The sequence below is a fragment of the Cicer arietinum genome, chromosome 8, assembly GCF_000331145.2.
Source record: "Cicer arietinum cultivar CDC Frontier isolate Library 1 chromosome 8, Cicar.CDCFrontier_v2.0, whole genome shotgun sequence".
NCBI classification, from domain to species: Eukaryota; Viridiplantae; Streptophyta; class Magnoliopsida; order Fabales; family Fabaceae; genus Cicer; species Cicer arietinum.
Window position 1 is genome coordinate 9,478,884 of NC_021167.2, and position 11,715 is coordinate 9,490,598.

Consider the following 11,715-nt stretch of genomic DNA (forward strand, 5'->3'; position numbering starts at 1 on the left):
ATATTCCGCATTCTTTTTAAAAACATTATCTCTAATTTTTCTTCTAAAAATATGAATGATGGACATTGAGACAGTAGATAGTAATCTATGACTATCCACCATATTTGATTTCAAAACTTTATTTTAAAAACATCTAGAAATTGAACCATGTCTAATAATCTCACAAGTTTAGACATTCCTTTCTTTATCCTCTAATCACTTGAATATAAAACAAAGGTTATCATCAGCACACAACAACAACCACTGCAAGTTAAGAGAAGCATTTAGGAACTCATGAGCAAGACTATAATATGCACGACTAAAAATATTCCTCATATTCTGAGTAGTTACATAATCCAGCTTCCCACTGTAACTAAAACTAGAGAACTCAAAAAACCTCAATAATCTTTCTTTCTTAGTACCTAAAAAGTTAATACTTTAATCATATAGAGTAGATAAAAGAGAGTCAACTGAACTGTGCCAGAGATTATAGCTTTACCCTTTGATTTTTGTTAGCTAAGATAAACTAATTAATTGATAACTAAGTCATTAATAAGACTGATTAGGCCATAAAAAGAACTCAGCTGCTGAAGTTGGTGGCATAGCAGAGAGACCAGTTCCTGCATTGGTGGAAGTTGCAACAGATTCAGCACTGCCATCATTTGTATTGGGTTGAAAATGTTGGAACAGGTTGTGATGATGATAATAAGCCGCATTCGAATCATACGGAATTCCATAAGGGATGGAAGCAATTTGCTGATGCTGTTGATGAATGGCTGAGAAATTGATGCTGTTGCTGCTGCTGTTATTCAGGTTTGCAGCATACTGTTGTTGGGTGTTGTTCTGCTGAATGTTGATGACAGAAGCTTTCTGTTCCAATTCAAGAGAACGCTTCATGCGTTTAGCTGCACCACCAACTGGAAGAGAACTCTTCATTATAGCTTCCACATCATATCTGTTCATTTCAAAGTTTGTTACTGCATTGGCGCCACGGAATTTTATGGCTGCTATGTCATAAGCCTCTGCTGCTTCTTCTTCAGTTGCTGTTATAACAAGAATGAACATATCAATATTTAATATAAACAAATAACACATTATACAAATCTAATGATAATTTTTAAGGTAAATTGTTTACCAAATGTTCCCAAGTACAAGTCTTTGTTTCCGGCAACACGGCCAATTCGTGCTTGCCATCGACCCTGTTGGTGGTGCCTGCACAACGCAAAACGTGTTAAACAAAGAACTGAGAGAACAAAAGTTACATGAATTGCATGCTTCAACAAGCTACTGTCATTTAAAATTTCCAAACCTTGTAACACCCCTATAGATGGAAGCTCCTCTAGAAAAGCCACTACTCTTCCTGCATAGAATTCATATTCTAGTTTTAGTAGCTGCATGTAAATAGTGTAACAATTTTAATAATAGGCCAACTCAAGCATACCTTCGCAATGACGCAATAAATTCTTGCTTTGTTACGAGTTTCATCTCTTCCAATTCCTTTGCATAATTGGAAACCTGAGAAATATGATACATTTAAGTCATATAAGTAAAGTGATCTATTCCTAGATAGGAAAATAAAAATATGTAAATAGTGATTGAATTGATGATAAAAAAGAAACTTTAATCTCGAATAGTGATTTCATTGCTAATATAAAAACAGAAAGAACTCTTGAAACATATAAGGTAAGTCATGCAAGGTGTAATAAAAATCCATGCACAATGTGATATTTCGCGTGTAGCTAATGCAGAGCCGTTGGTTTTAAGTGAAAGATCCAATTATTTAGATCCAACGATTTTGCAACCGTTGCAAAGATGAAGTTGTAGATCCAACCCTTTTATTTTTTTTTTATTCTTACCAATTTGCAAGTTGGCATTAAGAAGTGACACCTTGGACTCAACATTTGGTGTACCAAGTAAAGCATATTTTGTTTCACACCAACCACGTTCTCTTTAGCAAACAATTATATAGTAGTATGTATATGCAATGTGAATATGAAATAAAAATGATTCTATAGTAGATTTTCTTGTACATTGGCAACTAAAGAAGAAGTGACTCTTACAGGAAAGTTGGTAGTAGCTGTGGGGCCCCAATACTTGAGAGCAGCCAAATCATAGGATCTTGCGGCTTTTTCTTCCTTGTCATATCCACCTATAACCATAACAAATTAATTTACAATGTTACATATAAACCATGTATATCTTTCTAAAATTAACAATATGAAATAAATAAGCACTATTAACAAAAAAAACTAATTAACAAAAAGAACTGCTTACCCAAATAGACTGTAGAAGAGTCAAAAAGATGAATGACAGCAAACAAAAGCAAGCACCAAGTGACGTTCCATGCAAAGGAAAAGCCAAAAATATCATCAAAATAACATCTTATGGAATATAGTCAAATTTATCTGCCAAAAATTACTTTATAATCTAAAAATGCAAGCAAAATGACCAAAATAAAAAGTATGATTGCCAATCACAGTGCATGCGCATAACCAACTTTTTTTTTCTCTCTCGCCCTTTATAGCTGCTACGTAGGATCGAAAACTACTGTACATTGGATTATAATCATCACATCTATCATCCCAATCCTCTCTTTTTTTAGTACAACAACTCACCAAAAAGTTCAAACAATTAAACTTGTACAAATTAAATTTTTCAATAACCCCAAAAGAAAGCTACTAGTCCATAGTAAAAAAAAACATATCTGAAACCTGCTTAAAAAAAATGAGGAATTCTCCATTTCTCATTGCATCATAAAATATAAACAAGCAGAACATTTATCTTTTTTGCCTTTACTTTGACACATTACATTATTATAATTATTTTGATGTAATTCGTATCTATCCATCAATCTGCAACAGGATGAGATCTAAATAACAAGTCCCGTGAGTTAGTTTCAGAACATTATATTCTGAGAAAAGACACTGTCAAAAAACATTTCAGTTAACAGTAGACACTTCACTACCTCATATGTAAGTAAAAGTACAAATTTCAATACAGTGTGATGGTGTGATAGATGATGTGGTCAAACGCAGCTTTGAAAGCAAAAAGCAAAAGATAGTAAAATCAAATAAAAACCCCTTTTTAAATTATACACAACACAAATATAATATATGATCACAGTTATTATGAGTTTATTAAGGAAGAAGCAGAGAGAAATTCAGACTCAGATGAGTCTAGACATGGAGCAGCAAAATGGCGGCACATTTCATCAAATCAATTGCAGAACAACAACAGTGAACAAAGTACAATATGAAGAAATATTATTAGTATCATTTTAATCAAATATAATAAAATATATTCACAATCATAGTCATATATATATATACCATTACACAGCAACATCAATCAATCAAAGTAATAAGTAACCCAGGTGTCCTCCTACTCTATAAACATTAATGCACCTTCAATGCATGGAAGACACTTTTCAGAATCAAATAAACAACATTTAATTGACTCATATTAAAAATAAACAATATTTTAATTATTAATATTCTTTTTAATTTTCCATTTTCATTCACAACAAAAAATGATTCAAAAAATTAACCTTGACGCCCTTTCCTTGCTTGACCTTCCCTTCTACAGCTGTTATCCCATAGATGTGCTTCATATCTACCCGTCCATCTGTGCCTGCAAAATAAATAAAGCAAAAAGATTATAATTATAATCTAATATGAAAATGAAAGGGGCCAAATCAAATCTATATGACCTTGACTTCGTTCACAAACCAACCAACATTACCATAGTCAAAAATTAAAATAACAAAAATCACTATCACAATATTTTCATGATTGATTGACAACTGAGAGTATAACTCAGCATCTATAGAACCTAGCAACTTTTTTTCAAGTTCCAAAGAGTGACAACAAAAGATCCTTTACTTTACAAAATTAAAAATTAAATTAAAAACTTTCATAATAATAACAATCATAACACAGAAAAAAAACGATGAATTTTTACCTAGTGACGCCACGGTAAATCGAAGTTCGCTGACCAAAAGTATCAACGATTTTCTTAGAGCTATCAGAATCAGCAGCAGCGATAGCACTTCCAGTTTCCTCCGAACTGTGAGCAACACCGAGAGACAAAGCACCGTTCGCGGCGGCGGTGGCGGCGGCGGTGGAGAAACCAAACTCGTTCCCCGACTCAATAGAATGAGTTCCGAAGTCGTTATTACATGCAGGTTGCGATGATTTTCCAATAGAACCAGAATCATCAACTTCAGAGCCACCAGAGTTGTTCGAAAAAGCTTGAAAACCAGCAATGGTGTTAAGATCCTGGTGGTGGTCCCCACCGAAGTAATTTTGATGATCGTACATGTGAGTAAGAGACGAATCTTGCGTCTCCGTTTGATTACTGTCCCCGAGAAAATCCTCCAGTTTCGGTGGTGGCGCGTGGTTCACACTCTGTCCATTCGACGAATCCATAAAGAAAATCGACTGCGCTTGTTGTTGCTCTTGTACTTCCGTCTTTGAGTTTCCGTTTCCCCATCCTGCAAAATTAACAATAAAAATAAATAAATAAAAGAGAGTGACGTGGGTGGGTGCAATGTAGTGAAGTTAAGTTGCATACCGTTATACAAGTTATCAAGAAAGTAGTGATGGTGATGAGATGAAGAAACGGATGAAGCGGCGTCGTATGGATTAAACTGAGGCATTTCCATAGGTGAGAGTGAAAATGATAACCAGTTATTATTATTAGTTGTGGTTGAACGAGCCATTGTGAATGAATAAATATATAGACACAGAACAACAACGTCTTTGAAACAGAAAGGAACAACGGTTTTTATGTCATAAGAAAAAAACAAAATGAGTTGACGAAATGCACACACCGTCCTTCTTGTGTGTTTAGTGTTTGAGTGTTGAGTGTGGCGTTACTACACTACACCGTTTTTATGGTAGTGTTGTGTTGTGTTGTGTGGAGTAAATGTTTCTTTTTATTTTCTTTTTGAAAAAATTAAATACAGGAAGAAGATGAAGGAGGTGAAAATGCATGCAACTATGCAACCAAACAACAAAGTTCTAGAGAGAGATTGTTATAACAACAAGAGTTTCAGCGTAAAAGCAGAGACTTTGATTCGAGTTATAGGCAGTGGAAACTAGAAAGCCAAAAAAAATTATTAAAAATGGAAAATAAACTAATAATTATATTTTTTTTTTACTAAATTATAATTTAATTATCTTCTATCATAAAAACTGAAAGTAGTATTATATTTTATAATAAATATAATTATAATTTACTATGATATTAGATAATTAAAAATTATATAATACAATATAATAGATTGAATGATTAAAATTAAATATTAATATATTATCTCTGTATTTTTTTAAGAAAAAATATCAGTGTTTATTTTATTTAAACATTTTTTAATAGTTATGAAATGGTTAGTTTAATGATTCTAAGAAGGGGGAGTAATAATTAAAAAATGAAGAGAAGTGACTTTTGGGTCTGTGGGAAGAAAAATGGTCTGAAACACGGTTGCGAAAGATCCGGGCTGGCGGAAAATTGAAGGATTTGTTTGATAGGGTATATCGTTTAGGAGATTTATACTTTTTACGAAAATAACCCTGTATTTATTCTTTTCTTTTCTTTTTTTTTTTAAAAAAAAAAAAGGGAAAAAGATAGATATTAAAAGCGTGTTGGCGTTTCACACACTTGTCTTACATGCAATGCACCTCTCCCGGGAACTAGTTTGGGTTGGGTCCCGTTATTTGAAATCTGTAATGAAACTCTTGTGTTTCCACACTTTACTCCTCTTCATCTCTTTTTTCTGTGTCATTTTTCATGTTCAAAACACCAAATCAGGGAGTAACTAATGCACCTTCCGTGTCAAAATTAAAGTTACGTTTCATATATTCCTTTGCTTCTAAAATCACTATAATATTTGTTTATTTTAAGTAATTTATGATGAGTGAAGATAATTATGAACTACTTTATTATTTTTATTAATTATTGATATATTTTATAATAAAATAGTGAAAAATATTAACTTAAAAATAAGATACATTGTTGTAAATTAGAAGATATAGTACAATAAACCAAGGATACCGAAGGAGTCTTTAAGTTCAAATCCTAAGAAAATTAATTTTATTATTTCTTTATTAACATTTGTTTATAAAAAATATGATACATTGTTTGTAACTAAAAATTAAAAGATACAATTAAAAAAATAATTAACATTATATTAAAAATTAAGAGGCATAATTTTTTTAGAACAAATTATTTTTATAAATGTGATAGTTATTGTGAGATAAATGTAATAAGTAAAATTAATAAATTAAAGAATGAATAATAATTTTACTGAATATTTATCCTTATCGATTATATATGTATTTCAATTGTCATTATCCTTATTAGTCAAATGTATTTCACTTGTCATAAACATAAAGTAAGAGAATAATTAATTGGAAGTGATTGATATAATATTTCCTTCGTTCTTTTTCCTATAATAGTTCAGTTTGTTATAAATTATAAATAAAAAATAAAGTTTATAGTTGTAAAAATTATTTTTGTGAAAACTTACTCAAAATTAGTACTATTTTTACCTTTTAATATAAGACTCTCTTGATAAATTTTGTGTCTCTTATAATTTTCAAGATAAATAATATGATATTAACATTAAACTAAATATAATTTTTGAAGATAAACATGTAAAAATAATATTTAGTGTCAAAAAGTTTAATAATACTAACAACTTTTTAAATTTCTGTCATTTTATCTATGAGTTTCTATATTTAGGAATAAATGTAGTATATAGTTCCGATTTACTTCCTCTAAAATGAAATGTAAATAAAAAAATAATTAAAAAATTGATATATCTAATTAATAAATTAAAAAAAGTAATTTTGACATGTAATAATTTAGATATTCACTATTAGAGAATTTAACGTATGTAAATTACTTTTTTTAAATAAATATATATCTCAAAAATAATTTTTATGATAAATTTTTCAAAACCGTTTCTGATTTTAATTATTTTAAAAAAAGATATCCAAAAAATTTGTAACAAAAATATAAAATAGCTAAATTGATTTTTATGATAAACTATTTTAAATCAATTTATCGTTTAAGGCTTTATTTGAATTTTTTTTTTGAAGAATTATAACAAAAATATAAAATATTGTACAAAAATCGTTTTCAAAAAAGCCGTAATAAATAGACTATAAGAGTTTAATCATTTATTATTTCATGTCACGCATGAATAGGAGGAAGCAAGTATCATTTTATTTGGTCAAAAGAAAAGCTCAGGCTTTTGTATCAATAAATAATAAGGATCAACTTCTCTAAAAAGTTTAAGATAAATACTAATAAATGCACAATTATATTAAACATTTAAAAAATGAAATAATATTTGAAATATATGTGTTTGATATCTTTAAATGTATCGAGTTAGTTAAGAATATAAATAAATAAATTTATTTATAAATATATATTTTTTGGATAATTAGTGCTACTTTATCAAAGAAAATAATCAGTGCTACTTAAAGAAATAGATTTTGCCACTTAATATAAAGAGTTTTACACGACAATAATCTGAACTAAAATATATAATTTTTTTTCTTGATAATAAAATAATTATTAGAATATAAAACTTATATTTATATAAGTTGAAAATGTTCTAAGAATGACATTATTTGATACTTTCAAAATATAAGTCACTTTTACAATTTTATGCAAATTACGAAATATAATTAATGCTGTATAAAAAAGAGTAAATTATAAGTTATATTACAAAAAGTACTCTGGATTAATGATTCGAGAAGTATAAATTAAATAAGTTGAAGAAAAAAAGGATAATATATAGAAAAGGGCATAATAAGAAAAAAGGTGTATCAATGATTCATTGATAATATAAAACAAACCTACTATACTCTATGACAAACATATTTTTCTCAAATGACTTATAATTTAAGAGAAATGAAGTATAATAAAAGTGGTTAAATTTGACTCTAAAAAAGACCAATAAATATGAACATTATCTTGTAAAAAATTTAAATAAATATAAATATTTTTGTATATTATATTGAAGGTTTTTGGGAATATGGTGTTACTTTAATTAAATTTTGCCAGTGTTTTGTGAACAATATTAATTGGTAAAAAAATCTCAATATATATCATCATGGTCATATATAAATCGAAAATATTTCTCGCTCCACTCCTTCATGTAATTTTTTTAGCTACTTCAAATATTTTTTTTAGTTTATAGTTTATCATTTATATCACTTTTCAGCTCAATTTTATTCTTATTGTTTTAACTTTTGTTTTTTTACTATTTCTAATTTATTTATTATAATTTCAAATTAATCCACTAGTTATCTACTGTAAGTTAAGATAAATTATTTATTATAATAAATAAACGAGCTAAATAAATATTTCAAATAATTTAAAAAATCATATTTTAAAGTAAATAATTTAAAATAAATAGTTTAAAATAATGTATCTAAAATAAATAAACAAGCTAAAAAAATAAAAATCTCAAATGTATAGAGTATTTTAAGTATTTATTGATATAAAGTTTATTATTAATTAAGAATGTCTTTTTTATATCATTTTGCATTTTAAATGTAATTGAATTACTAACTTTATCAAATACTTCAATTAACTTATCATCTAACTCATAATCTATCGGTTATAAACATAGTCTAAAATTGTCTTGATATAAAGCTTATCTTAAATGATGAGGTAAGAAGAGTTAGCCTCCCTCTTTTAGTTTCGTAGTTTAATTTCACTTTATATATATAAAAAATGAAAAATAAAAAGTTTTCAAATCATTGTCAAATTGAAGCTCGAGTTGAAACAAATAAAAACACAATTATTTCAAGCCATTTCTATTTTAATTTTTTTGGTTGATATTTTTTTATTGAATAAACAATCAATTTGATCTGTAAATTATCTTTTTTTCTCTAAACTATAAAAATATACTAAAATATTTATAGATTATTATCGATCAAATTATTTAATTTCTTTGTCAATTTTTTTATTTAAATATATGTCAGTTGACTATTTTGTTATTGTTTAATCCTTGAATATAGTTTTAAATTACATTTACGATCATAAATGATGTCACTACCATTGCGATCATTGTAACTATTACGATTCACAAATTACCCCAACAAAAATATTATTGCTGCATCGCATTATGTGGTATATAATTTAAAAATTGTCTTAATATAACTCATATATAATCCATTACAACAAACAATTTAGTTTATCAACTAAACAAGTAAACTAATTAAATCATTGCAATAATTATTCTTTCAGATAGTTTTATTGAGGTCAACATTCATCTTCATATCTTACATTTCTATTTGAAATCTTATTTAGGATTTTCAAATTTGCTTAATTAATTTTGATTTACTAGTTCAATTAACTAGGTTTATTATTTTTCTAAATTTGCTGATTTATTATTTTTCGTTTTCTATACTAGGTTTAAGCAAAATTGAATTGAACTTTTTGTTTATATTATGTTTATGCCATAAGAATTTTTTTAATCAAGTGTGAATATGAAATAATGAATAGTTGGAAGTATATTGATTTAAATGGTTTATTGATTTACATGTGCTAATTGATATATATAATTAGTTAAATTGTTCTTTTTTTAGAATACTTTAATGATTATATTGAAGTATTTTCATAGTTTAATGACTAAATAATTAAAAAATTGTTGAATCGACAAACATCCAAACATGGAAAGTAATGGAGTAATAAAATAGTTGAATTAGATGTTAGTTTAGGGATCTTTTAGTAGAATTTAATAGTTCAAACTTCAAAGGACTAATATAGAGAGAGATTAATAGTTCATAGACTAAATTGATTGTTGACATATACATTTTTTACTTGTTTCTTAGTCATTACTACCTCTGGCTCTAAATATAGGACTTTATTGATCAAATCATGATAGTTAAAAAAAATAGTAGTTTTAAATTGGTTAAGAGTTTATATTGTTTTAACAAGTTTATCCATAAAAAGACAAAAAGAATTAATGTTTTTAACATAGTATAATAAAGATAAAAATTAATTAGAGTAAGTTAGTAAATAAATAAATAACTAATACAATTAAATATTTAAAGAGAATCTTATGAAAATAGGCATGGAAAATTCTGAAAAAGATCTTATATTTAGATACTGAGGTATATTGAACCAATTAAATCATGTTTGAAGGTCTTACCATGTTTTTTTGTTTCAAAAGCATCTCTTATACTATTTATTATCATATTCTTGTGTCTACTTGTAGTTATTAGTGTGTTTGACCCATAAAAGGATGAGTTACGATTGAAGTTCAAGTTCTAATGATTTTTGGAGGCTGTTTAGAAAATATATCGTAAAAATTGATGCTTTTTTTTAATATAAAATAAAAAAATAAACCAATAGAAATATATTTCATTTTTTTGACAAAATTGAAAAACATTTAATAAAGATTTATGAAATTAAATACCAGGGATCTGATTTTTTTGTACTCAAAAACCAGAGTGTGATTAAACCTATAATCAAATATATTTCAATAAAAATAAATTTTCATCAATTAAAAATAAAAATATTTTGATGTTTTAAATTAAAATATTAAAATATATTATATTAAATTAAAAGTCAAAATTTAATCTTCAAATCTTAAATTTGAATTAAATTTTCTTGAAATTAAAATGTATTTTTGTATTAAATTTCAAAAGAAAACTTAAGTCATGAAATTAAAAATAACTTTTGATAAGATCGATTATCTATTTTAATAATTGTGCTTTATTTAGCTTGGAAATGTGAAATGGATAATAAATAAATAATTTATAAAATTTAAATGTAAAACAAATTCTCTTCGTCGCTTCTTAGAAAATAAATAAAAATATTTTGTTTTAAGAAAAAGTAGAGATTGAAATACGCCCTCAATCGAGAAATGAATAGCTCTATTGTTAACTGTTCTAATGTTAATTTATTTATTGTAACATTGATTTTTATATTTGTTTAATTGTGGATGTAAAAGGAACCGTCAATGTTTATGTACATGTTTTATCCTTAACTAACATAATTTGAATTGAGGATTGTCATCATTATATATTTTATCCTCGACTAACATTATTTGAATTGATACTTTTCATTATTGTATTACTTCTTCTATTGCGGCTCAATTAGTTGCTTGATGAAATTATATATTTTTTCTTCAAAATAATAATAATGGTTTTAAGTATAACCTCTACTCAAAGATCGTAAGTTGTAATAAATAAGTAAAAATCTGGTTCTAAAAAAAATGAAGATGTTAACTAGTGTAGTTTTTTAGTGTAAAAACAATATAAAAATATATATTTTTAAAATTGGTGTCATTAACTATACACTTATATACTAAATCTATTGTAATAGATATATCTATTTTTTAAGAAATAATAATGATGATCTCTACTGAATAAATAAATAACCATGAATGTTTGTTCATGGTTGAAATGTCTAAATATGTGCACTCATCAATGAAATATTTCTAAAAGTTTTGATCTTTTTACTTTTTTTAAATGATCATAAACACGTTTCAATGTGATATTTTTTATTTCAAATTGTTTTTTTTTAATCAATTATATCAAAAATTAAGTTCATTTTGAAACAAGTTTGGATTTAAAATAATTAAAAAGAAATAATTAAAACCAAATGTAAATAAAGACACAAAATTACTCATAATAACTAAACTAAAGTAATACATGTTTGTCTTGAACATTCAATATTAAAAACTTTGAAATTTCAAATCACTTGATCAAA

At 26.4% G+C, this 11,715-nt stretch overlaps 1 protein-coding gene across 1 annotated transcript; it reads right to left on the reverse strand.

Moving 5' to 3' along the window:
* Positions 1-262: 262 nt before the first annotated feature.
* LOC101494323 (AP2-like ethylene-responsive transcription factor AIL6) lies at positions 263-5,043 on the reverse strand. Its single transcript, XM_004509713.4, has 9 exons — positions 4,552-5,043; positions 3,940-4,471; positions 3,527-3,609; positions 2,254-2,262; positions 2,040-2,128; positions 1,421-1,494; positions 1,289-1,339; positions 1,115-1,191; positions 263-1,022 (listed from the first exon to the last, which is right to left on the reverse strand). The coding sequence occupies exons 1-9, from the start codon at positions 4,697-4,699 to the stop codon at positions 529-531; spliced, it is 1,557 nt and encodes a 518-aa protein (XP_004509770.1). The 5' UTR covers positions 4,700-5,043; the 3' UTR covers positions 263-528.
* Between the last annotated feature and the right edge of the window lie 6,672 nt (positions 5,044-11,715).

Excerpts from the sequence above, each read along its gene's own strand:
- LOC101494323 (XM_004509713.4), bottom strand. The coding sequence starts at position 4,699 with ATGGCTCGTTCAACCACAACTAATAATAATAACTGGTTATCATTTTCA. Across the intron at positions 4,472-4,551 it reads TCTTGATAACTTGTATAACG|GATGGGGAAACGGAAACTCA; the intron begins GTATGCAACTTA and ends TTAATTTTGCAG. Across the intron at positions 1,495-2,039 it reads CAGCTACTACCAACTTTCCT|GTTTCCAATTATGCAAAGGA; the intron begins GTAAGAGTCACT and ends CATATTTCTCAG.